Genomic DNA, 17,033 nt, shown 5'->3' with positions numbered 1-17,033 from the left:
TTAATGCTATATATTTCTCAAATTAGCCTTGTTTTACAAACACTTGACCTGCATTTTAGAAATCAAAGTTGATATGCTTAGCTATCTTTTGATTAATAAAAGCTTTCTTAAAATCCCACACATTTGGACCATGGCAGCTAATTTTGTAATTTAAGCATTAATATGAACTACCTATGGACGTATATTAAACTAATTGACAAAAGTCTCAGAGTGCCGCCTTTACTTTTCTGGGGTTTCCCTACAAGAGTGTAAGCCCATAGGAATGTCCTTCGTGTTCAGTAAAAGTAAGCACTGAAATGCTTTTCCCTCAAAAGAGCTGGCGTTGACAATAATCCTTCTGTTGTTTAGTTGCTAAATCGTGTCCAGCTCTTTGTGATCCCATGGACTGCAGCACACCAGGCTTCCCTATAACTGTTAGCAGGTTTTGGTTTTGGAGTTTGTTTTTGTTTCTTGGCCTTGCCACACGGTTTGCAGGATCTTAGTTCCCCAACTGAGAATCAGACCCATGCCCTTGGCAGCAAAAGCGTGGAGTCCTAACCACTGGACCCCTCTGGTAAATCCCACCAGCTGTTTATAGAATGTTTTCTATTTTTATAGCCCTATTAATAGGCTTCTCCCTCAAAGTCCCCCACTAAAGTTAAGACACCATTGTCTCTCCTGTGACTGAGGGGACAAAGAAAGGAAAATGTTGTTGACTGTCACATGTTAGAAAACCACTAAGCCCTCCAGTCTTGTCTGCATTGCCTGGGCATTTAGCAGTACCACAACAAGTGCTGGACTGGAAGATAAAGACTTGGTTTTTAGTGCCAGCAAAACCAGTTACTAATCCTTTGACTTTGGGTAAGTCACTAACCTCTTTGAGTCTCATTCTTCCTTCTACAAGGTAAGGATAGTAATTATTTTCTCTACCTGCCTCACATGTAGGTCAACACTAAGAGGTAATATGTGCAAAATTCTCCTGTAAATGATAGCACTATAAAAGTGTATCATCTAGGTTTACTCTCCTAGTGCTGTATTTTTGCTTTATTCTGTTTTGCTTTTCTTTCTCTCCGTGGAAACCAAGCAGATCCTTTCAGAGTTCTCTTAAGTTATAGATATAACGTGTGTATCTACACAGAACATGACAGTATTGGGGTGGGGGTGGGTAGTTTATAATCCTGTTTCCTTAATGATAGAACCTTTCCTTGTCAGGCACCAATGTGAAACTTTTTTTTTTTAATGGGACAATTGGTTTTGGTGCAAGGGGCAAAATACTGTATTTTATCATTCCAGCTTTTTTTTCTTTCAGTTCTGGCCTCTCCTCATTTTAAATGATTTGAAAAGAGGTAAGAGAGAGGAGACAGTTAAACTCGTAAGAGTGGCTTCTACTACAGAATGCTAAAACAATAGTGAAAAATACTGCTTTTCTTAGTTTCTGGAATTTGGTGATGGGCCAAAGATTTGTTTGCGTTTGGATAAGTGTGATGGTTTTATCTTTGTGCAAGTTGAATGTCATCATCTCACCTGTGACCTGAGAAGTGATACAAATTGCAGAAAAAAAGTTTTATGTGTTTTTTTTCCCCCTAAAAGGAAGAACTTCATGTCTGTTACTGTATTGCTTTCAATGGATATTACGAGGTTTTATTTTCATCTTTTAAAATTAATTGTCTTCTTTAATTCCACCTATTTGCTTTTCCAAATAGCATAACTTTTATTTCTTTAAAAGACACCCAGGCCTTTTAAAGTATTTAGTACCATGTAAGTCTTTAGGTTATTTGTTGTATCAACTTTGCTTTCCTATCACATTTTCAACCTAAATGCTTAAATAGCTTTTGCCTTTTTCTTGCATGTACTTATATTACTTTCCAAGGTTGAAGCAAAGCTAGAATTGAAGCCAGTTTCCTGCTTCAGGAAAGAGCCCTGGGTTCATGGGTTGCGACCCAGGTGCTGTCATAGTGCTGTGACAAGTCTCTTTCCTCATCTGTAAGTGGGCATCATCTACTCACCTTTCTGAAACGCCTGTTCAGAGGATCATATTAGATCATAGGTATAAAGTACTCAGGACTTCCCAGGTGGCACTAGTGGTAAAGAAACCCTTCTGCCAATGCAGGAGACACAAGAGACGCAGGTTTGATCCCTTGGTCTGGAGGAAGGCATGGAAACCCACTCCAGTATTCTTGCCTGGAGAATCCTAGGGACAGAGGAGCCTAGCAGGCTACAATCCGTAGGGTCACAAAGAGTCAGACACGACTGAAGCAATTTAGCACACATAAAGTGCTTTGACATATAAAATGCTCTATAAATTAAATAATCCTGCTCAACTTGTTAAACTACACATCATAAGCATTTCCAGCTGTCAGCCAAGTATTCTAGGCAATTAGTTTTACTGTTCCCACAGTTAATTTATGTGCTATCTTGAAGAGGGCAGTGCACTCAGTGCTCATCAGTCCATCTCCATTCCTCTAGGCTTCAAGCAAATTTCAGAAGGCTCCAGAAATCTTGAAGAGTCCTACCCCTTATTATACATAAATGAGAAGCATAATGGAGCTTGTGCACCCCAGAACTCATAAGTCAAAAGCAAAGCAAGAAGACACTGAGTTTGTAAACTCAAAATAGGGCCTTGCATTACACCAGTTTTCTAAGTTGTCTAGATTTAGGAGAACTTTCTGCAAGGAAATTTGCTCCTTTAAACAGTCTAGCCCAAAGATTTTCAAACTAGCTTTTGTGGGCAGTCGTGAAGATGGTGAGATCTTTTAGCCCCCTTGACCAACTGACATCCAGCTAGAAAATGACATAGCTACAGGGCTGGGTATCAGATGGGAAGTATTTCTGTGTTTAAATTCCCTATCCTGGTAGCTGCATTAAATTTGGCATCTTTTCAGGCACTGACTCCTCCAGTACTCTTATTTCCAAAGACCACATGGGAAAATGATCTTTTCCAAAGAACATCACAAGGATTTTACTTCACTTTCTGCTACTATCTTGCTTTGTCAATTTACCAAGTTCGTTGCTGGGTAAGGATCTTATTTGATAATGAGAGAATAGTGAGAATACTGCTTGGGAACGCTAAAGCAACAAATCAGAGTGATGTGTGTAAAATTCAATAAGATCTTGAGATGCACTGGAAAGAGTTCACATTGACTTTAGGCATCAAAATCCATCAGTCCCTGTTTCAATGTAGCTGAACTCACCCATCTTGGAAGTTAAACCTGTATAAATCTGTGTCAAGGATCTTAGCCAGGAAGGGCTAGTGTTCATTATTGAATGGTGTAGATCCAATTTTGGATCCAACCCACCCCCACCCCCGCCTCCGTGAGCGGAGCAAGTCACTGAAAAAAACGCAGGCTCACGGAAGTCTTGCTCCATCATTTCTCAAGCCCTGCATCCCTTGGCTGAGGCTAGCCTCCCCAGAAAGGCAAACTTCACGGGTTTCCGCAAACAGTACATGTCTCAAAGTCGTGGGTACGGAAGGATTCAGGACAAAAGATCCTGAGAGGGGCAGAAAGGATAGTTGAGCTGTTTTCCTCCCTTTTTAGAAGGCGGCACAGAGAAAGGGTGGGTTTCCCCTTTGTAGCTTGTCAGTCTGGTGCCCGAGAGGCCAAAGTGAGGGGCGTTCAAGATATCTTCAAAGAAAAGTGCGAGACTGATTTTTCAACTAAAGTCCTACCACCGGAAAGGAAAAAGAACCCCCCAAAAGTAGCCAAGTCAGCAGCCAGCGTTGGTTTGCCTTCCTCTAGTCCCCTTGACTCTTCATTATTGAAATCACCCCACTTCCTTCCTGCTTCCGGGACTGAGGCTCACAGAGCCCTTTTCAGACCCCGAAGAACACATCAAGGACAAGCTAGGTCTCTGGCTTCCACGCGCGGGGACACAGGTCCCATCTGTTGGAGACCGAATGCCCTCAGGTTTGCGCTGGGCGTAAACAGGTGATTCAGAACCGGAGAATCGCTCTGTGCAATGTAGCTGCTAAGAAAAACCCCACCGCACTCGAGGAGACGCGGGAACCACGCTGCTTCTCCACTAGCCTCTCCCTGGTTGAGGGGGCCGGGGCGGGGCGGAGCTTCCCCACTGGCCGCGCCCGGGCCCCGGCGGCCGGGGGCGGGGCGGGGCGGAGCTCTCCTCTACCAGCCCTTCCCGCGTCCCTCTACTGCGCATGGCACGTTGCGTACCTCCCTCCCAGCAACCGGCCTGGCTGCAGCACGGCCTTAAACCAAAGAGGCGGAGCTGAGACTGGGCCGGGACTGCTAACTCCAGGACCAGGTACCGGGCTGGCGGGGCCGCCTGGTGCGCTCCGGGGATCAGTTCCTCCCCGCCTTGACGCCGATTCCATCTCCTCAGGGGCGGGCCTTCATCAGAGCGGCCACCTTTCGCCTCCCTCGTCCTCCGCGGGCCCCCTTTGCACCCGAATCCTTCTCGATTCACGCAATGAGGGGCTGTAGCCCGAGAAGAGAATAGGCTTGGGCCTGGCCCGGAGACACCGCAGCGGAGTTGCCGGGCGGAAGAGGCGAGCGCCTGCTTTCCCTCTCCCCTTACCCCCTGATTTCCAGGTGGGAAACCTGGGGCCCAGGTGACAGTTTGTCCTGATGTAGCGAAGAGGAGGCATATCCTCTCCCCGCACCCCATTTGCGCCCCCCCGCATCCGCATCTCTTCCCAGGCGGGACAAGCAGCAGTAGGTCAAGCCCTCGTAAGGACAGAGCTCGGGTATTCCCTGAATCAGCCTAAATAGAGCTTCTAATTGTCTTGTTTTCCAAAATGCTTAAGTGCCCACAGCACCTTGGGGTGGAGATGCGGGATGGGGGTAGGGAAGTGAGCTCGAGGGAAGGGGAGTGGTTAAATAAAATTGTTGAAGTTTTCAGGAAATGGGGAACCAACTTCTCTGCCCAGCCTTCTGTTAAGGTATTCTACTATCTTCGAACTTCTTCCCAAAGAGGAAAAGACGTGCCAATTGATTCCTTTCTTATTGTAACATTTGTTGGGGTAGAACCGAATTCCAGTATGTTTTTGTGGCATTAAGACACTTTTTCATTGACTGATCTATGCTTTTCTTTAGAGATTCGCCAACACTGTGTCTTGTCCCTGAAAGTTGAAGAAACCAAATCTTTTCTGATTATCTGCCTCAAGCCAGGAGCCTATTCAGCCATAAGATAAAGTGTTGAACTGGTTAAAACTGTTTGCCCTTTAACTAGATTTCTTAGAGGTGTTGTGACCCAAATGCAGTGTTTATAGTTGTAATCCCAGACATGGAAGAAGTTTAGAAAACCAGTGACAAAAATAGGGGAAGAAGAAAGATTGATAACGTAAATAAATTTTCCTTTCTATACCATTTAGCATCTGGTCAGCGTTGTCAAATCAGATGATGCCTTTTCAATCATCACATCTTTACACTCAGTCTTGAGGCTTCTCCCTAAGTTTCTCTGTTATCACTTACAGCTTCTAGAGCACAGGCTTTGGAATAGACCTAATCAGTCCTCTATTACTTGCCTGTGTAACTTCAGTTATTCGTTGTTGTTTTGTGTTTTTTTAAATTTTTTGGCCATGTCACACAGCATGTGAGATCTAAGTTCCCCACCAGGGATTGAACCTGCTCCTCCTGCAGTGGAAGCAGGGAGTCTTAACAGCTGAACCGCGAAGGAAGTCCCATGTCTGTGTAATTTGGGCATTTAACCTCTCTTAGTCCTAATTTCCTGATCTGTAAAACGAGGATCAATAATAACTTATTGTGAGCTGATCTCCATGAAGCATTTAGCACAGATGCTGGCACATGCTAAGTTCACCATAAGTGTCTGCTGCTTTGATTATTTTCACTATTATTAATTTAACAGACACAAGAGTGTCCATATTAAGTGTTGGTCACAGTAGCCCCTGGGAATGCAGCAGTAAACAAGATGCATTCCCTGCCTTCTCAGACTCTCTAGTGACGGAAAATGATAAAGAGGTGGTATATATAAGGATTGAGTACAGAGGCCAAGCATCTAACCCAGGTGGGGTGGGGCAGTCTGGTAGGATTTCTGTAGCAAAAGGACAGGCAAAAGATGAATAGATTGGAAAGTGTAAGTGGTCCACGAGGGGAAGCAGGATCTTTCAAGTTTTTCCTTTGGGTTCCATTTCCTACCTGCCTTTGAAGTTGTTCTTAGTCATACCCAACTCTTTGTGACTCCCATGGACTGTATAGCCCGCCAGGCTCCTCTGTCTGTGGAATTTTCCAGGCAAGGATACTGGAGCAGGTTGCTGTTTCCTGCCACAGGCGATCTTCCCGACCCAGGAATCAAATCCTCCTCTCCTGCATTGGCAGGTGGATTCTTTACTATTGTGCCACCTGGGAAGTCCGTTGCCTTGATGCTCCATGTCCTTTAAGAAGCTCCATGTCCTAAATATGAACTTATCACAAGGCTTACTTCCCAGCTTTCTGCTTTTCTCTCAGCATTTTCTTCTAAAGTGAATTTCTATCACTCGTAGAGCTTTAGCTACTGACTCCCAAGTCCACATAGCCATCTCTAACCCCTCTTTTAAGCATCAGTCTTACTTTTCTAACTAAATGCTATTTCCACTTGGGATATATAACTGTTTTCTTAATTGCAGCGTAACTTAAAAACTCAAACTCATCTTTCCAATCAAAATAACTTCCATCTCTGACATCTTCTATTTTGTCTTTGATACACTGTGCAGTTACTCAGGCACCAAAAATAAAAAAGTCATCAGAGTTGTTCACAGGTAGAACAGGTTCCCTGATTAGGTAGTAAGTTTTCAAGCAGAGACTTGATAACCTTATATCCAGGTGTTTATAAAGCTGTCCTTCCAAAGAGTGGAGGACAGACTCAATGACTTATGGTGTCCTTACTAACTTATTTTTCTTTCTCCTTATCCATCTGTTTTTTTTAATTGGAGGATGATTGCTTTACAGTGTTGTGTTGGTTTCTGCCTTACAACAACACGAATCAGTCATAACTATATTTATGTATCCCCTCCCTCTAGAGCCTCCCTCCCACCCATCCCCATCCATTTCTCAATATTCATTCTTCCACAGGTTCTTATCACCAGAGATGTGGCCCAGAATAACTGTATTCCCTCTTTTTCTTTTTTTCATTATACTGGGTTCTAACTAACATTCTTTTTTCTGGTTTGTTTTTACCTCCCTCCTCTCACATCTCTTTGCAGATTACACAACCCCTCACAACCTTCAGTTCAGTCGCTCAGTCGTGTAGGACTCTTTGTGACCCCATGGACTGCAGCATGCCAGGCTTCCCTGTCCATCACCACCAACTCCCGAAGCTTGCTCAAACTCATGTCCATCTAGTCGGTAATGCCATCCAACCATCTCGTCCTCTGTCATCCTCTTCTCTTCCCAGCTGAGACACCAGGGAAGCCCCTCACAAGCCTAGCCCACCTGAAAAAATGAATGGAAATGTAGCAGATTTTTTTCTAGATTCTTAAAAAGCACATCTGAGTATTTATTTTAGTGTTTTAGTTTTAAAATCAGCTTTATTCAGGTATACCTGTAACAAAATACACCTATAGCAAGTGTACAGTTTGTTGAGTTTTGAGAAGTATAGTTACATAACCACCATGCAATAAAGATACAGAACTTTTCCATCACCCTGAAAAGTTCTTGTGTTTCTCTTTGAAGTTGGTCCCTCATCTCACTGTTGGGTCCAGGCAACCAAGACCTGCTTTCTGTCATATTTTCGCTTTTTCTAGAATTTTATGTGAATGGAAACAGTATGTAGATTTGTGTCTGACTTTTTGTTGCCTGTGTCAGCAGCTTGTCCCTCTTTATTGCTGAATAGTATTACATTGGTATCTGTTCAGTTCAGTTGCTCAGTCGTGTCCAACTCTTTGCAACCCCATGGACTGCAGCACGCCAGGCCTCCCTGTCCGTCACCAACTCCCGTTTACCCAAACTCATGTCCATTGAGTCAGTGATGCCATCCAACCATCTCATCCTTGTCGTCCCCTTCTCCTCCCGCCTTCAATCTTTCCCAGCATCAGGGTCTTATTAGAGTCAGTTCTTCGCATCAAGTAGCCAAACTATTGGAATTTCAGCTTCAACATCAGTCCTTCCAATGAATACTCAGGACGGATCTCCTTTAGGATGGACTGGTTGATCTCCTTGCAGTCCAAGGGACTCTGAAAAGTCTTCTCCAACACCACAGTTCAAAAGCATCAATTCTTCAGCGCTCACCTTTCCTTATAGTCCAACTCTCACATCCATACATGACTACTAGACGGACCTTTGTTGGTAAAGTAATGTCTCTGCTTTTTAATGTGCTGTCTAGGTTGGTCATAGCTTTTCTTCCAAGGAGTAAGTGTCTTTTAATTTCATGGCTGCAATCACCATCTGCAGTGATTTTGGAGCCCAGAAAAATAAAATCTGCCACTGTTTCCCCATCTATTTGCCATTAAGTGATGGGACTGATGCCATGATCTTTGTTTTCTGAATGTTGAGCTTTAAGCCAACTTTTTCACTCTCCTCTTTCACTTTCATCAAGAGGCTCTTCAGTTCTTCTTCACTTTCTGCCATAAGGGTGGTGTCATCTGCATATCTGAGGTTATTGATATTTCTCCCAGCAATCTTGATTCCAGCTTGTGCTTCATCCAGCCCAGCGTTTCTCATGATGTACTCTGCATATAAGTTAAATAAGCAGGGTGACAATATACAGCCTTGACGTACTCTTTTTCCTATCTGGAAACAGTCTGTTGTTCCATGTCCAGTTCTAACTGTTGCTTCCTGACCTGTACCACATTTTTAAAATGTATTTACCAGTTGGTAGATGCTTGAATTGTTTTCAACTTGGGGCTATAGTGAATAATGCTTTTATGAACATTCATGTACAAGTTAATGAGAAGATATGTTTTCATTTCTCTTGAGTAGATGACCTAGAGCAGAATTATTGAGAAAGAAGCTATTAAACCATTTTCCAGAGGGGCCGTACTTGTTTGCATTCCCACCAGCAATGTATGAGAGTTCCAGCTGGTTGATGTCCTTGTCAACTCTTGGTATTCTCAGTCTTTATGTTTAGCCGTTTTGGTGGGTGTTTAATGGTATCTCATTGTGGCTTTATGTTTATTTCCCTGATGACAAGTAATGTTGAACATCATTTCATGTGCTTAGTGGCCACTCCTTTATCTTCTGTTCAGATCTGTTGCCATTGTTTAAACTGGGTTGTCTTATTATTGAGTATAGAAATTCTCTATAAATTCTGTATATAAAGTCCTTTGTAGATACACACACATGCTCACAGAATATGTTTTCTCCCAATCTTTTCAGTTTCTTAGTGGTGTCTTTGTAAGGCAGACATTTTAAATTTTGATAAAGATTAATTTGTCATATTTTTCTTTTATGTTTCATGCTCTTGACAGTCTATTTTTGAATCTCTGCTTATCCCAAGATCATGAAGATTTTCTCCTCTCTTTTCTTTAGTAGTTCTAACTTTTTCTTTAGTTGTGTGATCCATTTCAAGTTAATTTTTGTGTGCAATATAAAGTCAGCATTGAGGTTCATGTTTTTCTAAATAAATATCAAGTTGTATCCAGGCTGTTTTTCCCCATAAAATTACTTTGGCCATTCTCTTGAAAAGTAATTGACCATATATGCATGGGTCTGTTTCTGGGTTCTCTGTTCTGTTTCATTGACCCATATATCTATCCTTAGACCGAAGTACACCATCTTGATTACTATAGCAATAAAGTAAGTCTGAAGTTCAGGTAAAAAAAGTCTTCTGACTTTCTTCTTCAAAATTATTTTGGCTCTTTTAGGTCCCTCTTATTTCCCTGTGAGTTTTAGCCTGAGCTTATCAATTTCTTTTGAAAGTCTGCTGGGATTTTGATAAGCATTGCACTGAATCTGTAGATCAACTTGGAGAGAATTGACATCTTAATAATATTGAGTCTTCCAGTTTATGAACACGGCATATCTTTTATCTAGATCATCTTTAATCTCTCTTAGCAGTGTTTTATCATTTTAAACATACAGGTCTTACTCATAGTTTATTAAAATTATTCCTAATCATTTTATGTTTTCGTTGGTTTATTGATGGTATTTTTTAAATTTCATTTTCTGATTGGTTGTTGCTATATATAGAAATACAGCTGGGTTTTATAATTGATCTTTATAAATTAATTTTCTAAAGTATAATTTTTTTTTTTTTTGGTAGAATACATAGGTTTCTATGTAGGACTTCCCTGATAGCTGAGTTAGTAAAGAATCCACCTGCAATTCAGGAGACCCCGGTTCAATTCCTGGGTCAGGAAGATCTGGAGAACAGATAGGCCACCCACCCCAGTATTCTTGGGCTTCCCTTGTGGCTCAGCTGGTAAAGAATCCGCCTGCAATGCAGGAGACCTGGCTTGGGAAGATCCCCTGGAGAAGGAAAAGGCTACCCACTCCAGTATTCTGGCCTGGAGAATTCCACGAACTGTACAGTCGGTGGGGTCACAAAGAGTCGGACACGACTGAGTGACTTCCACTAGATTTCTATGTATACAGTTTTGTTGTTTATGAATAAAGAATTTTACATCCTTTTTTCCCACCTGTATGCCTTTTATTTCTTCTTGCCTTTTTGCATTGGCCAAGACCACTAGTACAGTGATGAAAAGAAATGATAAGAACGTTGTTGCTTTATTTCTGTCCTTAGAGGAAATTCGTTCATTCTTCTTACTATTAATAGATGTTAGCTATAAATTTTTTATACGTATCTTTTACCAATTTGACTTGGTAAATCCCATTTCTATCCTATTCCTTTTCGACTATTCCTAGTTGACTAAGAGTTTTTTTTTTTTTTAACTTGTGGCTTAGTGTTGACTTTTGTTAGATGGTTTTTCTCCATCGATTGAAATGATTGTATTTTTACTTGTTTACTCAGTAAGATAAAATTACATCATTTTTTAAAATGCCTTAAAATTGGTGGTTCTTTATTTGTGAGCAGCTTCAAAAACTGTTTTGTGTATGTTGATTCATTTTTTAATGTTAAACTGATCTTTTACTCCTGAACTAAACCCTCCTTGGTCATGATGTATTATGCTTTTAGCCATTCTAGATATAAATTCTTAACTATAAATAGCAAACATGAAATCAGGATGACATGAAAAAACATACATTTGAGAAGTGGCAAAAGGTCTTGGAAATGGGTAACAAAAATATAAAACTTAGCAAAAAGGTTGGAAAATAAAGTTTGAAGAAGTTTCCTGGAAAGTAGAAAGTTGTAAAGTAGGAGTGAAATATAACTTTAGTGGATAATCCTAGAAATACACCTTTAACTATTAGAATTTCTGTTGCTATTTCTTGCTACAAAAATAATATTCCCCAGAATTGGAAGACCCACATTTCCACATTAAAAAGGCTGAATGCCACCAACTTTTCAGCTAGTCTAGATTATAGCCAGAGGATGGAAGGCCTCAGGAAGGCAGTCTTCAGGGAGAAATTGCAATGAATGAGTTTGAGTGTATGGAAAAATACATTGATAAGACTAATAGCAGAACTGTTGAGGTATTTTGAAAAAGTTAATAACTACATGGAAAAACAAGCAAGTGAAAAAATGAGGCAATTAATAACTCTGCTGGGGGTGTGGTGGGAGAACTAGTGTATAAGACAAAAGACATAGTCATCTCTAACTGTTTGCCTCTGCTAAGAACCAAGTCCGCGGGCTTGCCAGGTGGCACTAGGGGTAAAGAACCTGACTGCCAACGCAGGAGACATAAGAGACTCCTTATGAGTTCGATCCCTGTGTCACGAAGATCCCCTGGAGGAGAAGGTGGCAACCCACTTCAATATACTTACCTGGAGAATCCCATGGACAGAGGAGCCTGGCCAGCTACAGTCCGTGGGGGTCACAAAGAGTTGGATACAACTGAAGCAACTTAATATGCAAGAACCATGTTGGTGTAGTCATAGTAATGTAAATTTGGACCATGGTTTTAACCAAAAATTATGTCAGAACTGTGCTGGGAGAATGAAGGCAGGAAGGTAGGGTGCAGGTGATATAGGAGAGCTTAGTTTTCACCTACCATGGTGGGAAGTTAGTAGATAAATGTCTGAAATGGGTATGTCATCACATGTAAACAACATGTAAAAATGATGATTAAAAAGAAGGGTAAACAACCAAAAGAATTAAAGGTAATTGCTTCTGCAAAGGGGTCAAGAGAAATTAAAATTTTTTTTTAAAAAAACCTATAACAAACTTCATTTTCCTTACAGAGATGCAGTATTTTGGAATGTATTTGGCCATAGTACATCCAGGTTTACTGTCACTGAAAGTTTCTCTAAAATGTCTTTACAGTCTAGCAATTTGTAGGTTTAGTTCAGTGCTTTGAATGGTAGACTCAGTTTTTGTTAATCAACAAATATTTCTACAAAAGCAGACTTGACTAACAACTTGTGTCTATTTTCCTTTTAGGTTTAAATTTTTGAAATTGAAGTAGGTCTACACGTTAGGAACTCATGTCTTTTCTTGTAAGTAAACCAGAGCGAATTAGGGTGAGTGTTTCTCTTCTTCTGCCTTTACTATTTTTATTTTCTGAAAAGCAGTGTGTTTTAGCAGATATTGTAGACTTTTTTTTTTTAATGTGATGCTCAGAATCATATAGAAGTGAGAGATGTAGAAAGTCAAGCAGGTATTGCAGCCTCCACTCCAAAGAACAGAACTTGGGGCACAGGCTGACCAGAGACACAGAATATAATATGCCCACCAGCTTGTCTGATAGAGAAGAAACAAGGTAGCTTATTTTATGAGTATCAGTCATGCATTAAATGAGTTGCTGGCCTTTTTCATCGTAGATATGCACCCACTAATGATCTGCCTGTTTCCTGCGCATTTTCAGAGAGTTTGTGGGTTTTAAAAGTCAGCATCAAATTGTAATCATTGGAACACTTTTTTGAGCCCAGGCCATCAGCAGTAAAAGCGCGGAGTCCTAACCACTGGACTGCCAGGGAACTGCCATCATAGGTTTTAACTGAAGACTCTGAAAAATTTTATTACACCTGAGAACTTCGCTAGCTAAAATGACCTCAGGAACAAACACTGGGTTTAGTGTCCGTGATTTCGTAAAAGACTGTCTTATTTATTATCAAGTATTTAAATGCGGTAGCAATCATTTTAAATTCTTTAACAGTGTATGTGTAATATGAGACGTTGTGAATGGACCACCCTCCTTTGTGGCCTGTGGCATCTCAGCTCTTTGATCAGGGATTGCACCTGAGCCATAGCAGTGAAAGCCTGGAATCCTAACCATTAGGCCACCAGAGAATTCCCTGACTATACTACTTTCTTTAAATATTAAGGTGTAAATTATATTTTGTGGTACAGTGCATATGAATTTTTTATATCAAGTTTTTTATTTAGGGTGTTGCTTTTTTACTTGGAAAAAACTGATACAGAGAAGGATAGAGAATGATGGTATAGTTTCAATTCATAGTCCATATTATGTGACTTTTTTTTTGCAACTTATTTCTGAATGTTCCTTCTTTTTTCTTCTGTTTATGTGGATAAGAATAATTTATATTGGAAAGAATAAACTTTGCTATTAAGAGGGTAAAAAATTACAGAATCCCTCCTTGGCCTGAACTCTACCCAGTGGAAAGAATACCCTCAAGCCAATGGGCTTCCTGGTGGCACTAGTGGTAAAGATTTTCACCTGCCAGTGCAGGAGATGTGGGTTCGATTCCTGGGTGGGGAAGATCCCCTGGAGAAGGAACTGGCAGCCCACTCCAGTATTCTTGCCTGGACAACTCCTTGGAGGGAGGACCCTACCGGACTACACTACAGTCCATGGGGTTGCAAAGAGCCAGACGCGACTAAGCACACACACAGGAAGGCACTAACTTCCTATTGTAAACTCTAAATGTTGACTCAAAGTAATACCAGCCCTTAAGTGAAATGCAGCCTTGTTCCCTTTGCTTTTATGTATGAGCTGCTTTTCTCTCTCACCCTGATTCAGGTGAAACCAGACCTCTGATTATGGTATGATGGAAACCCATACTCGTTTGAAATAGGCCAGTTATGTAAACCATAGATCAGTCATGCTAGTTCAGTCCTCATAAACTTGGTAGAAAATTTAAATGTTGATGATGTCTTTAGAACTCCTACCGGATGAAACAATATATAGCTGGCTGATTCCTTTTACAAACTACTAGGAGCTTGTGAAAACCTGTTTCATCCCTGTTTTCTGTGCTGTGAATTCATCATATTTTTTTCACATTGGCAGTAATGACCCAAAACATTTATAGTAGACAGCCGTGGACTGACTAAGATGCGACCCAAAGGCAGTTTTATATACAGGAAGGACGAAAACATTCCTTATTACTAGGGCCAGTGCTACCTGTCATCTGTCAGATTTAAGAATTGCTCACCAAATTAGACAAGAATAGAGCAAGGAATTAATCTGTTGTTTTCAGCCAATTTGAATCCCAGTTTCTTTTAAAAACTTTTCCTTAGTAATGTAGCCTAACTATACTGCATGATTCAGTTTTCATAGTTGTATTTTTGTCTTTCTAATGGCTGATCGCTAATTTTTTGTGGCTTGGAAGAAGTACTAATTCTCTCTGGGGTTTTCCTCTATAGCGGTGGGTCTCGGAAAAGTTCATTGTTGAGGGCTTAAGAGATTTGGAACTATTTGGAGGTAAGTACAGTATGGCTTTTAGCCATCACTTTAGGATAAATATCGCTACCCTTTTCTTGATTAAAATCAATTTATAGACATTAGCGATTCCAAGGGCAAGTTGTTATATTTATTTGGCTACACTTTTATATTTATTTGGCTCTTCTTTGAATCCATGGTTTCCCCCAAATCTGAGGGCTAATCTAGCAGTTAGTTGTCCTTGGCCTGTCTTGATTGTTAAAAAGCCAGTATTTACTTAAAAGCACACGTGTTTCTTCTTAAGTATTTGTCGAGTTGAAATACTTAAAAGGAAAAAAGTAGGTGTTTAAAAGCCTCTAGCCTTGAAGATTTAAAAAATAAAATTATGGTCAGGACAGAGGTAGCAGTGATATAAAAGTTATGGTTTTACTGATGAATCTAGTTGACTCATCTTTTCATGAGACTTAAAAAGAGACTAAAGAAAAAAATCTGTCAGGACAAAGGCACTAACTTCCTATTGTAAATTCTAAATGTTGATTCAAAGTAAAGTAGATTTGCAATTTGGAGGTTTAATAGACCCAACCCCTTCCCTTTGGTCAAATTGAGCTGTTTTGGGAACTGTGATCTTAATTGAAGGCAAGGAAAATTTCTTTTCTATAAAAATAATAGTAATAAAGCCCCATTCTTTGTGTCTGAATACCACAGATACTCACTTTAGCTCCTATAGCTAAAGAAACGGAGAAGGCAATGGCACCCCACTCCAGTACTCTTGCCTGGAAAATTCCATGGACGGAGGAGCCTGGTAGGCTGCAGTCTTTGGGGTCGCTGAGTCGGACATGACAGCAACTTCACTTTCACTTTTCACTTTCATGCACTGGAGAAGGAAATGGCAACCCACTCTAGTGTTCTTGTTTGGAGAATCCCAGGGATAGGGGAGCCTAGTGGGCTCCCATCTATGGGGTCCCGCAGAGTCGGACACGACTGAAGCGACTCAGCGGCAGCAGCAGCTAAAGAAATGGCTTATCAGATTGTATGTTGGTTAACTGATCCAAAATACCCTGAAAGGCTTGAGTAATTGAAAACTCAAAACACGTTAGTTACCAGGTGGTACCTATTAATTTATTTTCCCTAATGCCACTCAGAAAACTTCTGGAGTTGAATTATTCATGAACTTTGTCGAAGGGTTGTATAAAAGACAAATGAGAGTTTAGAAAAACGAGTTATTTTTGTTTTGATTGTAAAGAATAAAAATAATCTACACAATAAAGGCAAGGCTTATGGAACAGAAATGCTCCCATTCTCATTTTCTTCCCATTACTAATGGTAACACGATGGTTTTAAAGTAAACACTGGCATTGATGAAAATTGAGTTGCAAGTCCAGTTTACATTAGTTTACAATATTCTGGTTATGTGAATTAGATGAATGGATTTTGATTTCAGTGTCTTGAGTGCAGGATTTCTGGGTGTCTTTTGATAATTGCCTAGTCTCTGATTTGAGGAGGATGAAGAAATTGTTCTGTATATCGTTTACGGCTTAATGAAGTGTATATTCATGTTGATACAGCTTGGGATTTGCCTTCTGCTCTATGAAGACTGGGTTTCATTTCGTTTCACCTGTTCACCTGGCTTCTTATCTCTGACTGTAAGAAGCCTGTCTTAAGCAACCACTCCTGCCATTTGTATACCAGGAAACTGATCCATGGCACACACACAAAAATCTTATTTTGATAAATTGAGGCTAATTTACTCTGCAGATATTTTGGAGATGTGTAATCATTCCAGTCCTTTACAGTTAGAATCTTTACTTCGATTATTTTTCAGAATGGAGAAAATAAAAAGCATAGATACAGAAGTTGTCGTCTTTTGGAGCAGAAAGTTATTTAAGCTGTCATTTGCTTTATTTATGTTCACCAGGCGTAGCAGAGGGCCCAAAAGCCCCTGCTTTATTTTCATTCAGAACAGAATGTATTTGACTGAAGAATCAAATTCAGTAATGGTCCCACAAACACAGGTTGCTGTATTAAAACTTCTTTTTTGGGGGCAAATCTATTTTTTATTTCCTGTACTCCCTGGGAAATCACCAACAATGTCTATAATTTTATAATGAGTTTTTATAAAAGTGTAAGACTCTGAAACCAGCCTATTGAAAGTAATATTGCATGCTGATGGAAAGTAATTGTATAACTGAAACTATAGCAGTTGAGTCATAGTCGGTAAAGAATAGCTGTAGAATAAGAGTCTTGCCAAGTTTTGAAGAGCCATAGATTCATGTTTAAAACCCCATGTATCTGCAGCATTTTTACTGTGGGTGTGTGTGTGTGGGTGTGGGGGGGTGTGTGTGTGTGTGTGTATATGTAACACTGCAGGCAGATTTGCTATAATGACTTAAGTGGTTTCTGTTAATAAATGTAGTCTTAAGTGCAGTAATTGCTGTTCTGCATGTGGGTGTGTCTTCTGCCAAAAACACAAAATGCCAACAACCAA

General features: G+C 40.5%; 1 protein-coding gene across 16 annotated transcripts in view; it reads left to right on the top strand.

Moving 5' to 3' along the window:
- The first annotated feature begins 4,074 nt into the window (after window positions 1-4,074).
- STRADA (STE20 related adaptor alpha) overlaps window positions 4,075-17,033 on the top strand; it is a 28,300-nt gene continuing 15,341 nt past the window's right edge. Inside the window, exons 1-4 of one of the 16 annotated variants that reach the window (XM_043904989.1) lie at window positions 4,110-4,239; window positions 4,318-4,526; window positions 12,370-12,449; window positions 14,533-14,590. In XM_043904989.1, coding sequence (XP_043760924.1) covers window positions 12,414-12,449; window positions 14,533-14,590 — 94 coding nt within the window. In that variant the 5' untranslated portion in view covers window positions 4,110-4,239; window positions 4,318-4,526; window positions 12,370-12,413. The other 15 variants (XM_043904988.1, XM_043904994.1, XM_043904993.1 and 12 more) reach the window with 15 other exon arrangements.

Source organism: Cervus elaphus, chromosome 5, assembly GCF_910594005.1.
Source record: "Cervus elaphus chromosome 5, mCerEla1.1, whole genome shotgun sequence".
Taxonomy (NCBI): domain Eukaryota; kingdom Metazoa; phylum Chordata; class Mammalia; order Artiodactyla; family Cervidae; genus Cervus; species Cervus elaphus.
The sequence above is the reverse complement of the archived record's forward strand: the minus strand, read 5'-3'. Positions and strand labels throughout refer to the sequence as shown.